General features: G+C 49.5%; 1 protein-coding gene across 4 annotated transcripts in view; it reads right to left on the reverse strand.

Annotated features, from left to right (window-relative positions):
* Positions 1-12: 12 nt before the first annotated feature.
* Positions 13-14,833, reverse strand: part of LOC141154620 (uncharacterized) — a 32,071-nt gene continuing 17,250 nt past the window's right edge. The window contains exons 1-6 of one of the 4 annotated variants that reach the window (XM_073640820.1): positions 7,015-7,114; positions 6,410-6,530; positions 5,975-6,167; positions 5,788-5,905; positions 2,193-2,258; positions 13-1,235 (exon numbers count right to left, since the gene is read on the reverse strand). In XM_073640820.1, coding sequence (XP_073496921.1) covers positions 817-1,235; positions 2,193-2,258; positions 5,788-5,905; positions 5,975-6,167; positions 6,410-6,474 — 861 coding nt within the window. In that variant the 5' untranslated portion in view covers positions 6,475-6,530; positions 7,015-7,114 and the 3' untranslated portion in view covers positions 13-816. Of the gene's footprint in view, positions 1,236-2,192; positions 2,259-5,787; positions 5,906-5,974; positions 6,168-6,409; positions 6,648-7,014; positions 7,115-14,833 lie in introns of those variants that run through there. The other 3 variants (XM_073640822.1, XM_073640819.1, XM_073640821.1) reach the window with 3 other exon arrangements.

Below are 14,833 nucleotides of genomic sequence, written 5' to 3' on the forward strand. Positions count from 1 at the left end.
AATACAGATGGGACGATTGTACACAATGTGCTTTATTGTTTCCTCACTTACACATTCATAGCTCTTAAAAAAATAAACATCAAAAATCAGAAAATATCAGACATATTTGTGTCCCTCTAATTGTAATAACCCGCACAACACAGTGATCAGATTATTTATGGTGATTGGTAAATGGTGTAAAAAAAAATACATATTGTGATTGATTTTTCTCTCTCCATTAAATCCTTTAAAAAAAAAAAAGTAATAAAAATGTAACAGTGAGGCCGTGATCACATGTAAAGTCTTTTCTTCTGCACATTTTCTGCAGGAGTCTGTACCACCCAATATTCTCTTCTCTGATTATTACGGTTTTTCTTTTAAGTGTTTTCCCCCTTATTTTATGCGTTTTTGCTGCAGATGTAAAGCCGCTTTTTTTTAATAGTACAGAAAAGCTTGCATTTTACATTTAAAAATGAAAGTGTAATTTAATTTCAAGCTCCACCTAAAAGCCTATAGAGAAAAAAAGCACCAAGACCACACAGTACAACAGCATCTTTGGATGCACCGAGGGCAGGAGTTCTCATGAAATCACATCCACTTTGCTTGAATATTTATGCTTTAAATGCTAAGGTTTATTTGCACAGAAATTCTGCTGTATTTAACTGTCCAAGCAAGCTGGATGTGATTTCATGAAAATTTCACCCACTGTGTGTGGGTATGGGTGTGACTTTGGCGTGGTTAAAATATGCCATGGCGCACTGCATCATTTGTCCCTCTTCCTATTCTTCAAATGTTGGGAGGTATGCACATTATATAGACACACAAGGCGGTGCCCAGTCACTGACCACCATCTGCAGGGGGCAGAGGCCTGAAGGACACATCCACTTTAGTGTGGAACATTGTGCTGCTCAGCTGTACATAGATGTCCTGGGTGGGGTCGACTTGCACAGTAAAAGTCTTGGTGACCGCGCTCCCAGCGCTGCTCTGCGTCAAAGTGATGGTGATCGGCTCCTCTGAGTGTCTGATGACAAATGGCTCCAAGAAGATTTGCTGGGTTTCTTCCAAACTATACAATGGTACAGACTTGAGCATGTGATGCTCGGTGTAGTTGCAGCACTCTATGAACGCCCGGTAACAGCGCGGTTTTCTCCGTTTTAACTCTTCACTGTGTTGACTCTTACAATTCTCGATCTGCGAGTACTGCTTGGAGCCGTCACGACAACAGTCCTGGAGTTGGTGGTTCGGGTATCTGTTGACTGATAAAAAAAAGCTGTTATAAACGACATGTGCCCTATATAGAGGACACAGTCTATAGGGGGTTCACATACTTTGTCTATGACCTTTCAGCCCACTGTGCAGCATTGCACTTGACTGCTCCAGACTGGCAGCCCTAAACAAGTCGGACATGGACAGGAGAAGCAAACAACCTCAGGACACAATGAGAGGAGGCACCCGGTTTTGTTACCTACTATGTCTGCGGGGACATAAAAGAGGCCCATGACCTGGGGAGACCCTGCAGCTGAGGCCGCAACCTGGAGAGATACTACAGCTGAGGCCGCAAACTGGGGAGACCCTACAGCTGAGGCAGCAACCTGGGGAGACCCTACAGCTGAGGCCGCGACCAGGGGAGACCCTACAGCTGAGGCCGCAACCTGGGGAGACTCTACAGCTGAGGCCGCGACCAGGGAAGACCCTACAGCTGAGCCCGCGACCAGGGGAGACCAAGCAGCTGAGCCCGCGACCAGGGGAGACCAAGCAGCTGAGCCCGTGACCAGGGGAGACCCTACAGCTGAGGTCAGGTATACCAACCCCTCCATGTCTATACACACATGATGCCGTATATCCGTGCAGAGCCTCTGCTGCAGCGGGGACACTGATCTCCATCCACAGGAGTCACACTGACCACTATGAGCAGCTTGTGACGTTTTGCATCAGAGGATAGAGACACAGGATCCTCTCCAGCCGCCTTATCTCACCAACAGCTTCACCCTGATCCAGAGGTTGTGTCTGCTATCACAGCTCTGCCACATGAAAGTGAATGCGGATGAGCTGCAGTACCACACACACCCAGTCACAGGGGGCGCTGTACTGAGAAGAAAGCCGCCATATTTTCTCATCCTGGGCATTCCTGTAGAAGGGAACAACAGAGCATGACACCTATCAGGAGTCCCTGCCCGTCACTCCAGACCCCAAAATTAGGAGATGTAACGTACTCATGCCTTGCTGCTGCTGCACGGTCAGCAGAGATGGATGACGTCTTCTCCGAAGAGCGGAAATATCTGGAATAAGAAAGAAGTGTCTCAGCACACAATTTTCACTCTACAATGGATTCCCTCGGTAACATAGAGTATTGTATTTCAGGAAAGAGGTGTACAGAATGGGGGGGATATGCGGAGGAAGGAGCATGGTCCCCTGCAGCACAAAGTATTTCAGGAATTGAGTGATGCTATTTGGGGGAGGGAATAGAGGAAGGAGCCGAGTCCTGAGCAGCACAGAGCATTTCAGGAGGGGAGTGCCGACAATGGGAGACATAGAGAAAGGAGCAGGGTCCCCAGCAGCACAGTGTGTTAAGGTCCCCATACACATTAGTCTAATGTTGGCTTTATGCACCAATAATGAAGAGATTGGCTGACAGATTCCTGTGTATTGGGGCTCCGGAGCCATGAAGTCGAGGACCCGGTATGTCTGATTTTGGGCTGTCAATCCTTTTGTTCTGTAGAAATAATTTGGAGGAGTTGGGAGGGATCAATGCTGGCGGATAGCTACCTACAGTGTATGGAGGCTTAAACGTATTTATAGACCAGGACCGAGTGCCAACGGACTACACACAAGAAAGACTGTGCCCAATTACTACCCTGGTTACATGGCCGGCAATTAATGGCCGATACGAGGATCTGTTCCTACTGTATATTTAGTGCACGTTATCCGCAGCCCATCCTGCGCACACAGGCCGAGGGGCTTCAGGAGAAGAGAGCGGTGATCTTACAGTAAGTCAGAAAATGAGCTCTACATAGAGGAAAGTACAGTCCAGAGAAGCACAGAGTATTTCAGAAGGGGAGTGCAGAGAATGGGGTGGGGGGAGGATACACAAAGGAAGGAGCAAGGTCCTCAGCAGCACAGAGTATTTCAGGAGCGAAGTGTGTGGATCGCTGTTTTGTACATGAACATCATACATCTCACATCGGAGGGTCTGTTAGGCTATACTGTTAAGTATAGATTTATTTTTTTATTTTTTACCATTCTTTCGGTCACACTATATAAATCCATACTGTTTGCATGGATTTATATAGTGTGACCAAGTTGACAAGCACTTTCCAAGTGATGCTAAAAGCGCTTGATAACCCGCATGCAGAAATGCATGTGAAGAACGCTTCACTTCCGCATGTCCCTGGCAGGAAAACGCATGTACAATCCGTATGTACAATCCGCATGTACAATCTGCATGTACAATCCGCATGTACAATCCGCATGTACAATCCGCATGTACAATCCGCATGTACAATCCGCATGCGTTTTTTCTGCCAGGGAGATGCAGAAACGCTCAGGAAAAATCCTGAGCATTTCTGCATCGTGGGCACATAGCCTAAGAGTATATCAGTGCGGACAATCCTCTGTGAGGTGAATACAGCAGCACACTTCTCTCCAGGCCTGATACAACCATAATCTACAGACAGATGGAAGTCAAGAAGCCATCAGGAAGCCTGGGGATCAACCTTCCATCGCTCAGGTCGCACCTATTACTCCTAGTCTTAATCTTTCTGATTTTGGTGATTAACTTGCGATACTTGCTATATGCTCTTACTATTCCATTAATCTGTTGCTCCATCCACTTGATCTTGCACCATACCCAGCATTGCCTATTGATATATGATCGCCTTTATTCAGAGATGTCCTTGTACATTTGTGGCGCCCCTGAGGGTTCAGTCACCACAGAGGTACTGCACCTCTCCCAGAGGTGTGGTATCTCCTTCTCTCAGGTAAGGAGGGAGTGCTGCCCGGGACCCCAACACCTGCACTCAACACTACACTACTTCAGGCTGGCTGGAAGGGCATTATGCACTTCTTCTGCTTGCCCCCATCTCTGACTGGAGTGGGGGGATCCAAAGTGAGGGGGAACCATGTAGTGGGTGTGGGTGGAGGACGCAGACCAGGGGAGCACTTAAATAAGATACATATATATAGGGAAGCCATTTTAGGAGGAGTGGAACGGAGGGAGTGAGAGTGAGAGGACATAGGGAGTGGAGGCTCTTCAGGAGCTCCGCTCGAGAGGCAGGCTTGGCCTGTCATGTCCAAGACTGAGAGAGGAGTGGGAGCAATGGAGGAAGGCTCAAGGAACTGAAGGGATCCCAGGGGGTACGGTGAGTGCAGGACGGCACCCGTACGCCCGAATCTGTCAGGCGGTGGAGGGATCAGGCCGCAAGAAGGGAACCGGTCCCTGTACCAGCTGAGTTACTTTAAGTCTCAGCTGGAAAACCGGAGGCTTCTGCACTTTCAAGGTGCAGTTGCCACATCCGCACCTAAGCCGCCGAAAAGGGGACCAAGTAAGGTCCGGGAACTCCAAGTTGTCCAGAGGGATCTCAAGGTACCTGATCGGGACTTTGTGTGGCGGGGCGCAGGGCAGGAGGGAGAGACCCAGCGCGGGAAGTCGGCTAAGAAATAACATACAGAGAGGGGTCCAGTTAAGCGCTCTTGAGATACTTGAGGGAGTGCTGAACCCCTACCTGGTACACGCAGCGCGACGTGGGAGGCTGTCACCTGTACAGGTAACCTGAGGAATAACTGTGAGTAAACTCGGACGACTGCACCCCACTGTCTCTGTCGGTTATTGCCGCTACGTTACCGCTACTGCACTACAACACCCAGCATCACCATCTGCACCTACACAGCCCTGGAGCTGAGCTCTGCCTGTGGAGAGCCGCACCAACCCAGCTGCCCTAACATCTGCTCCAGAGGTCTGTAGCTGCGCTGGTACCCATTACCAGGAACCACAGGTGGCGTCACGAGACAAAACTATTATTTATCCCTTCAAGCAACAACCCCCCCTTTTTAAGAGTGACCCCAGGGTACGGGCTCGAGAGCCGACCGCGGTGACATCCCAAGAAGGTAAAGGCCCGGGTACCGAGTCCCCCATATCCCCCTGGGCGAGTCACATTGTTACGCTATTTAGCCATTATACCATTTAAAAACTTCTTTCTGAATACAGGGAGTGGTGCAATTGGCTGTAGTGGAGAGTTACAAACTTCATGATTGATCTGAGGAGACTTAAGACGTGTTTGAATTAACCTATTAATCCACTAGTGGATTCCAGGTGAACGTAAGCATAAACTGCTTCTGTTATTTATTAAGCACAGCTGCACTTTATATATTCAGTAAGGCCATAAGTGTTTGTGTAATATATTTATCCATCTACTAATACACTCACGGTATATATTTTCCTTGTTATCTACTAAGCACACTAGCACTTCTTATTCTATCAGGTCACCATTGACTATTTAATATATGTATATATTTACCTGACTGAGGAAATTATAATTCCCCGTTTTACTGTAGGATATAGCTACAGCTCCCTCCAGTGGAGTACTTTGATATAACCGGCATTTGGATTGCTTTGTCTGCTAGAATTTCCCCTTTTTAAGTAATTTTATTCTTATGGTAGTTAATAAAGATTAAAGATTTTTTTATATATTATGATGGCTTCCTGACTTCCGTCTGTCTGTAGGTTATGGTTATGTATATGGAAGTGCCTTATGCTTTATCTTTGCTGCATTTAGGTTGAATCTGAAACAACCATAGAAGTGCGGTCATTACCGGGCTCATCCATGGTGGTGCGGGCGGCGCTGGTCACCGGGATTCTCCTATCTTCTCTGAACATCTCGGATTCCACCAGCAGATACACAAACTCTCCGGGGGAATCCTCCGCCGTCATCTATGACACAGGAACCCGTGAGATGAAGCGCAAGCTCCAGATACCCCACACATCCCCTCCCCCACTCACCGACAGCTTAACTGCCCCCCGGAAGCGGTTGTCAGGAGTCAGTGCCAACAGCGCAGAGGAGAACGTTGTCTTCTTATCCGGGTAACTCACTAAGGAAACCGTCACCGGGAAACTCTCCAACTGCTGGGACGTCCGAACCAAAACCTTCTCCGGGACGCCAAGTCGCCATGTTTCTGGGGCCGTCACATGGGGGCTGGGGAAGAAGGAAGAAATTACTGTATGACATGGGGGTCTGCAACATCAAGACTGGACCCCAATATCAGGAAAGTGCATTCCATACCTGAAATACTCTGTGTTGCTGTCAGACCCTGATACCTTCCACTATGTGACATCCATTTCTTGACTACCCATGATACCACCAATCCCTCTCCTGAAATACTCTGTGCAGCTGCGCAATCCTGTAGATTAGGTGCTCATCCCTGGTGCATTACTTACATCAGTCTGTGTCCTCGTCCTTCCCCGCAGAGTAGGAACAGCAGCGCGATCGGCAGCAGGATCATCTCCGCAGCGGTAATCCGTGAGATCTCCGGGAGGGGTCACTTATTTATACACTAGGCTGAGAACCAATTATCACACAAGTCCTGTTAAGTTAGATTCTGGGAGCGTAATAGCAGCAATGCTGACTCTCTCCGGCACAGAGATCACTGAGGGGAAGGATGGGGACTGAAGGGAAAGAGCTGGAGGCAGGAGCTGCTATTAACCCCTCACTTACATGTACCAAGATAATCCAGAACAAAGACAGCAAAGTGCTGTATCTAATCCTATCCTGTGTGATACTGTCTGCTGAGCTGTGTATATAATCCTATCCTGTGTGATACTGTCTGCTGAGCCGTGTATCTAATCCTATCCTGTGTGATACTGTCTGCTGAGCTGTGTATATAATCCTATCCTGTGTGATACTGTCTGCTGAGCTGTGTATCTAATCCCATCCTGTGTGACACTGTCTGCTGAGCTGTGTATCTACTCCCATCCACTGTGATACTCTCTGCTGAGCTGTGTATCTAATCCCATCACGTGTGATACATACAGGATGTACTCACTGTTGGCGGTCGGTCTCCCGGGCCTGATATTGGGGCATCTGAGCTTGACATTCAGGAGCTTTAAGAGAAGAAAATGGTAAAGTAGGAGGATCCAGAGCCCCCTCCCCTATACCGCGGCAGCCAAAGTGCACTCATATAATACCCAGTGGCGTAACTAGAGTCTGATGGGCCCCAGTGCAAAATGGGGACTGGGGCCACCTCTTCCTGAATGAATTATATTATATACAGGGTGGTCCAAAACTAGGTGGACAGAAAGTGTAATAAGGTTATGAAGGGGGAGATTTATCAAACGCTAAACTGCAGCCGCCTGTCTGGATCATCCTCCAATAAACCATGAATTAGACGTGGAGGATAAACTTCCACCCAATAGATTTCAGGATTCGCATGATAAAAGCTCATGAAATTCCCAATTCCAGAGAGGCTCTTCTGGACTTTTTTGGACTCTGAACAAATGTTTCAGCAACAAGTTGTTTCTTATCTTCTGTACAGACTGTTTTGGGTCGACCAGTTTTTGGAGCATTAAGGATTGAGCGGCATTGAATTTGTCATGAATGCGGTAAATGGTTTGTCTCTTTGGGGCTTGAGTACCAAATGTTTCAACCCAATTTGCTCTAACGGTTTCAGCATTTTGAGATTTCCAATACTCTGTTAAAATCCATTTTCTTTGATCTGTATTTAAATTATTTGCCATTATGTGTTTTCTGAATTATCTGAAAAGAAAACAGATTTGGGGGAGATCTATCTGTGAAAACTAGATCTGTGAAACTGGCTCAGTTGCCCTTAGCAACCAATCAGATTCCACCTTTCATTTTCCAAAGAGTCTGTGAGGAATGAAAAGTGGAATCTGATTGGTTGCTAAAGGCAACTGAGCCAGTTTCACTTTACAACATGTTTGATAAATCTCCCCCTTCATAACCTTATTACACTTTCTGTCCACCTACTTTTGGACCACCCTGTATATATCTATCTATCGTCCATCTTGGTATATATATGTCCCTCATCCTGGCCCTACCCTGATATATATACTGCTCAAAAAAATAAAGGGAACACTTAAACAACAGAATATAATTCCAAGTACATCAAACTTCTGTGAAATCAAACTGTCCACTTAGGAAGCAACACTGATTGACAATCAATTTCACATGCTGTTGTGCAAATGGAATAGACAATAGATGGAAATTATTGGCAATTATCAAGACACCCTCAATAAAGGAGTGGTTCTGCAGGTGGGGACCACAGACCACATCTCAGTACCAATGCTTTCTGGCTGATGTTTTGGTCACTTTTGAATGTTGGTTGTGCTTTCACACTCGTGGTAGCATGAGACGGACTCTACAACCCACAGAAGTTGCTCAGGTAGTGCAGCTCATCCAGGGTGGCACATCAATGCGAGCAGTGGCAAGAAGGTTTGCTGTGTCTGTCAGCGTAGTGTCCAGAGGCTGGAGGCGCTACCAGGAGACACGCCAGTACACCAGGAGACGTGGAGGGGGCCATAGGAGGGCAACAACCCAGCAGCAGGACCATTACCTCCGCCTTAGTGCAAGGAGGAACGGGAGGAGCACTGCTAGAGCCCTGCAAAATGACCTCCAGCAGGCCACAAATGTGCATGTGTCTGCACAAACGGTTAGAAACCGACTCCATGAGGGTGGTATGAGGGCCCGACATCCACAGATGGGGGTTGTGCTCACAGCCCAACACCATGCAGGACGCTTAGCATTTGTCACAGAACACCAGGATTGGCAAAGTCGCCACTGGCGCCCTGTGCTCTTCACAGATGAAAGCAGGTTCACACTGAGCACATGTGACAGACGTGACAGAGTCTGGAGACGCCGTGGAGAGCGATCTGCTGCCTGCAACATCCTTCAGCATGACCGGTTTGGTAGTGGGTCAGTAATGGTGTGGGGTGGCATTTCTTTGGAGGGCCGCACAGCCCTCCATGTGCTCGCCAGAGGTAGCCTGACTGCCATTAGTTAGTCCTCAGACCCCTTGTGAGACCATATGCTGGTGCGGTTGGCCCTGGGTTCCTCCTAATGCAGGACAATGCCAGACCTCATGTGACATTGAAGCTATGGACTGGCCTGCTCGTTCCCCAGACCTGAATCCGACTGAGCACATCTGGGATATCATGTCTCGCTCCATCCACCAGCGTCACGTTGCACCACAGACTGTCCAGGAGTTGGCGGATGCTTTAGTCCAGGCCTGGGAGGAGATCCCACAGGACACCATCCGCAACCTCATCAGGAGCATGCCCAGACATTTTAGGGAGGTCATACAGGCACGTGGAGGCCACACACAATACTGAGCCTCATTTTGACTTGTTTTAAGGACATTACATCAAAGTTGGATCAGCCTGTAGTGTGTTTTTCCACTTTAATTTTGGGGGTGACTCCAAATCCAGGCCTCCATTGCTAATAAATTTGATTTCCATTGATGATTTTTGTGTGATTTTGTTGTCAGCACATTCAACTTTGTACAGAACAAAGTATTCAATGAGAATATTTCATTCATTCAGATCTAGGATGTGTTATTTGAGTGTTTCCTTTATTTTTTTGAGCAGTGTATATCACCCATTCTGCTATGTGTCCCTTATCGTGGGCCCCATCCTGGTAAATGTCCCCCAGTTTTGTCGCTGTTCTTTAATGTATAGAAGAAAATAAAGTTTATACTCACCAGGGGCGTACATAGAAGTCATGGGGCACCATAGAAGAAGTATAATGCCCAGCCCATAGTCATCCATAAAGTATAATGTACCCCCATAGTCCTCCATATAATATTCTGCACAGCCCATAGTCATCCATGTAGTATAATGTGCAGTCCATAATCATCCATAAAGTATAATGCACCCCCATAGTCCTCCATATAATATCCTGCACAGCTCATAGTCATCCATGTAGTATAATGAACAACCCATAGTCATACATAAAGTATAATGCACAGTCCATAGTCATCAATGTATTAATATGGCCATTGATTTTTTTTTTTTAAATAAATTTAAATACTCACCTACCCATCGCTCCCCCACCACGCGCATGATCTTGTGAAGCCGCCAGCTGACTTCGGCATGCGACGGAAGTGTATGACATCACTGTCATCACCTATAGACTTCTATGCAAGTGTTGCGGGCATGCTCTGTGACCTATGCTGAGGACATTATGCAAAGAGAGGAGGAGGCAAGCTGAGACCATCACCTATAGACTTCTATGGGATTGATGCGGGTATGCCCTGTGACCTGTGCCAAGGTCATTGTGCAGGGCTGGAAGAGGTGAGCTGACGCCATCATAGACTTCTATGGGAGTGTTTTGGGCATGCTCTGTGAGATGTGCAGAGGTCATTGTGCAGGGAAAAGGAGGAGGTAACTACTATATGAAGGTGCGTTATTTTGGCTTTCGTCTGGCCAATTTGTGTTTGCGGACTGCACGCTTGGTACAGATGGCCACCAGGAATACAACGTGTACCATGTACATGTGGCGCCCCTGAGGGTTCAGTTGCCACAGAGGTACTGCACCTCACCCAGAGGTGTGGTGTCTCCTTCTCTCAGGTAAGGAGACCCCAACACCCACATTCAACACTACACTACTCCAGGCCGGCAGGAAGGGCAAGATGCACTGTGTCTCCTGCTGAGCCCTGTCCCTGGCTGGAGTGAGGGGAACCAAAGAAGGGGGAACCAGTAGTGGGTGTGGGTGGAGGATGCAGTTTAGGGGAGCACCATTGTAGGAGGTATATAAAGGGAAGCCATCTTAGGGTGGCAGGTCAGTCGGTTAGTGAGTGAGCAGTAAGGAAGGGAGCAGATTCTCGTTAGGAGCTCTGCTCCACAAGTGGGGCCTAGTGATAGAGGCCCAGGAGGGGAGCAGAGGAGGAAGGCTCCGTTCTACAGAAGGGATCCCAGGGGGTGAGTGCAGGACGGCACCCATACGCCCCGAATCTGCCAGGTGTCAGAGGGATCAGGCCGCAAGAAGGGGACCGGCCCCTGGACCAGCCGTGTTACTCCAGGTCTCGGCTGGAAAAACCAGAGGCTTCTGCACTTCCATGGTGCAGTCGCCTCAGTCTCATCCTAGTCACCGTGAGGGTCAAGCAAGTCCGGGAACTCCAGGTTGCCCAGAGGGACTTCAGAGCACCCGATCAGGACAGTGTGTGGGGAAGCGCAGGGCAGGAGGGAGAAAACCCAGCGTGAGAAGTCGGTCTAGTAAGGAACATAAAGAACGCGGGGTTCCGTCAAGCACTCCTGATATATCTCAGAAAGTGCTGAACCCCTGGTCTGGTAGACGCAGGGGGCGGACACCCATACAGTGTACCTGAGAACCTTGAACAAGAACTGTGAGTAAAACTCGGATGACTGCACTCCACTGCCTCCGTCAGTTATTTCAGCTGCGCCATCCCGACTGCACTACAAGCCCCAGCATCACCACCCACCATCAAACTCTACACTGCCCTGAGGCCCGCTCCACCTGTGGGGAGCTGTTCCATCCTAGCTGCCTATCAACTGCCTCAGAGGTCTGCAGCAGCACTGGTACAAATTACCAGAAACCACAGGTGGTGTCACAATCAAAATACAAATCCCATATAAACTGTCCCCTTTTTGTTGACCGCCCTGGGCCACGGACCGGGCCAGCCACTGTGACATATCCCCCCAGCATCCATAGGCCCGGACACCGAGTATCCCACTGCCCTGCGGGCGCGTCATACAAACTTCCAGACTATGGCTGCTGTTGAGTGTATACAGCCTGTACCGAGCCTTAGCCCTTCACCACGTGACAACCGAGCAGTACTATCCGATGTGAAGAACAGGAGCTGGAGGCGAAGCGTCGGCTGTGGAAAGGAAATGACAGATGTGTGCACATAACCAGGAGAGGTGGGGTCCTCCTCTACAAATAGTCACCATACTGGGGGCTTCTGCGCCCCAACCCGTGAGACGTTCTGAGGGACCCCAACATGGGCCACCAGGGGGGGAATGAGAATGGAAAGCAAATCCGTCCCACAACATATGGCGGCAGAATGCGAGTCCAGTGAAGGGTTAATCCCGCCTGTGCTCATCGCCCCATTATTATATGACGTTGTATAACGAAAACCACATGTGCAGAGCGAACAGCACACAAGAACCACATGGTGGGAGCCGATGGCCTGGGTCACACATGGCGGACGGGCGTCGCTTTTCTGGTTTCAATTTGATTTCAACAGTAACAAACTTGGAGTTGGATATACCTGATGGAATATACTATCACTCCCATCTCCCCATACATTACACTGGGGCAGAAACTCTCAGCACTTCCACATGGGACAGACACAGTGAGGATTTTCTGTACTATAACTGCCATCATCTCTCCATACATTACAACACAGCAGGGAGTACGGGCCGCACCAGTCACATTACTCTCTCCCAAAGAGAGTATAAACCATAACATTACCATTCCAGCCCCCACCTCTGGGCAGTGAAGGGTTAATAACTATCAGTGCCCCACTCAATCTGTCCCCATACAGTATCAGGTTATCAGTAGCTTATCTGCATCTTACACCTGGCGATGTGCTGCTGAGAACAATGATTTTTTGTTCCACTATAAAAAATCCAATCACCTGATGATTAAGCAGCATTTAGCACTTAGTACACACACATACAAAGAGCACATACACACTGTGACAAAGTCACTGGCAAAGTACTGGAGGGGAGATATGTAGCACTGAGATTGTTAGCTCCAGTAATATAAACATAGAAAAATGTTCCAGCACACAAAGTAATGAGAGGGGTTAATCAGCCATGTTTAGTGCTAGGGTGATTAAACACCTGTAGAGAGGAAGGAGGTCAGAGGATAAATTTCCCGCCTTTTAGAGCATTTGGTGTGGGGTGGGCATGGAGGTGAAAGCTCTGAGCTGTTTTGGATCATATGAAGGAAAGACAAACCTGGGATTGTTTGTTCCTGAAGCGGGCGGTTACCTGTAGCAACAAGGACTGTGCCATACGTTATATCTTGTTTTTCCTGTTAGGCCAGGAAGGCAGTGTTTGTTTTTGCGAACGTTGCCCTGGTTTATGCAGTACTCTTAATAAACCACAGAAGATTTAAAGAGACACAGGAACACTGTATACCTCTATGTGCCGAGTGAGCCGATCTACAACAACACACATAGTACACACACATGTATACACTGAGCACACACAGACATGTATACACAGAGCACATATGTGGCACCCCAGGGGTCTGGTTTTCCACAGTAACAGCAATGTTATGTCTGAGAGCAGGTGGGAGGTCTCTTGGTCAGGGATCCTATGCATGCCACACCTCCTGCCCAGTCCTGGGAGGGGAAGGACTTCCCCTATATAAACCTAGGGCTGAGGCAGGGTGAGTGAGTAGAGAAGAAGCAGAGTAAAGAAGCAAATATAGGAAGAAACAACAGGAGCTCTGTGGGAGCAGTGTTACAAGGAGTCAGGGGCTGGCAGCTGCAGAGCTCGCCCTGACTGAGAAGTTATCACCGGACCCGGAGTCCGAGGCTGTGGGGACTAACTCCTATCCAGCAGCAGAAACCGACCGGCAGGAGATTGCAGGTCCTCTGGCCCAGAAACCCGAAGGCCCCGAGTCACCGGCCATACGGGTGAGCACCACACGGTACACTCAGGGACGTGGGCTACTTATACCCGCCTCTAGCAAGGTAGCCAGAAGAGTATCGTTAGTTTGGGAGGCCTACAACTCCTCCTGGCCAGGGGAGATCCCATCTGCTCAAGGACTGACCAGGCCCCAATCGCTAGCCAGTACTCCGGGAGGGTCTATCTTTGTCACCAGTAAAGATCCTGAACTACACAGTACCGTCTCCGAGTGGTTCCTGCTACCCCCATCATCCACGTCGGCTGCCCTGAGGCCATACCCCTCCCGTTGGGGGTTATACTATCACGCTGCACAATCCTACCACCGGCCTCAGCGGTCTGCCCTGCAGCAGCAGCTCCCTGGCTGCACTCAACGGGTGGCGTAGTCGTCCAACATCTACCGCTAAAACAGCGTCGCTCAGTTTGACTCCCTGGGCACGGACCGGATCACCGCCACGAGACTACAACCCTCAAGAGATCCGGCTCCGGGTAAGCTCCCGCGTGCGCAACGCAGCGCGACACAGGCCCAGGGGCGCGTCAACTTTTGGCGTAGTCGGCAGGATTTCGTGCCCGCAACCACCGGGTACTGCGTGCCTGAAAAAGACTGTGAAAACTTACCCGTGGTGAAGATTCCCGCCATCCGGCGCCATCTTCCGCTTTCTTCCCGCCATCGGTGGAGTTTTCCCGCCATCCGGCGCCATCTTCGGCCTTCTTCCCGCCATCCGTGGAGTTTTCCCGCCATTGGACGCCATCTTGAGGACGCCGCGCGGGAAGAAGAGGGGCGTGGACTCCGAAAACGCGCGAGAACTGAAGCCCCGCCTCACGTCCGGACGTTGCGTAAGGTCCTGGAAGGAGCCCAGCAGACGCCGACGTCACAGGAGCGCGACGGAAGGTCCTCAACCCTGACGATCCACTGCGGAGCCGCGCCCTACGGAAGAGGATCATCGCAAGGTAGGCCACGGTCCACTAGGGGGGAGAAGGATGTCGGATACGGAGGAGAGCTTCACCGCTCCAACCCCCGCCAGCGCCACCGCTGTTGCGGTCATGCCTTTCACCATGCCCTATATCCCGGGGGCAGCCTGGCTACCCCAGTACTCAGGGGAGTCACATACCCTGCAGGACTTTAGAGAAAAACTGGATAGCCTCTTCCAGGTGTACCCCCTCACAGAAGAGCAAAAAGTAAGCATCCTGGTGGCCCAATTAACCGGGGCAGCCAAAAGGGAGGTAAAGTCCTGGCCACCTGGGGGGAGG

This window comes from Phyllobates terribilis, unplaced genomic scaffold (genome assembly GCF_046119375.1).
Source record: "Phyllobates terribilis strain yellow unplaced genomic scaffold, ASM4611937v1 Scaffold_7__3_contigs__length_470593459, whole genome shotgun sequence".
Lineage (NCBI taxonomy): Eukaryota > Metazoa > Chordata > Amphibia > Anura > Dendrobatidae > Phyllobates > Phyllobates terribilis.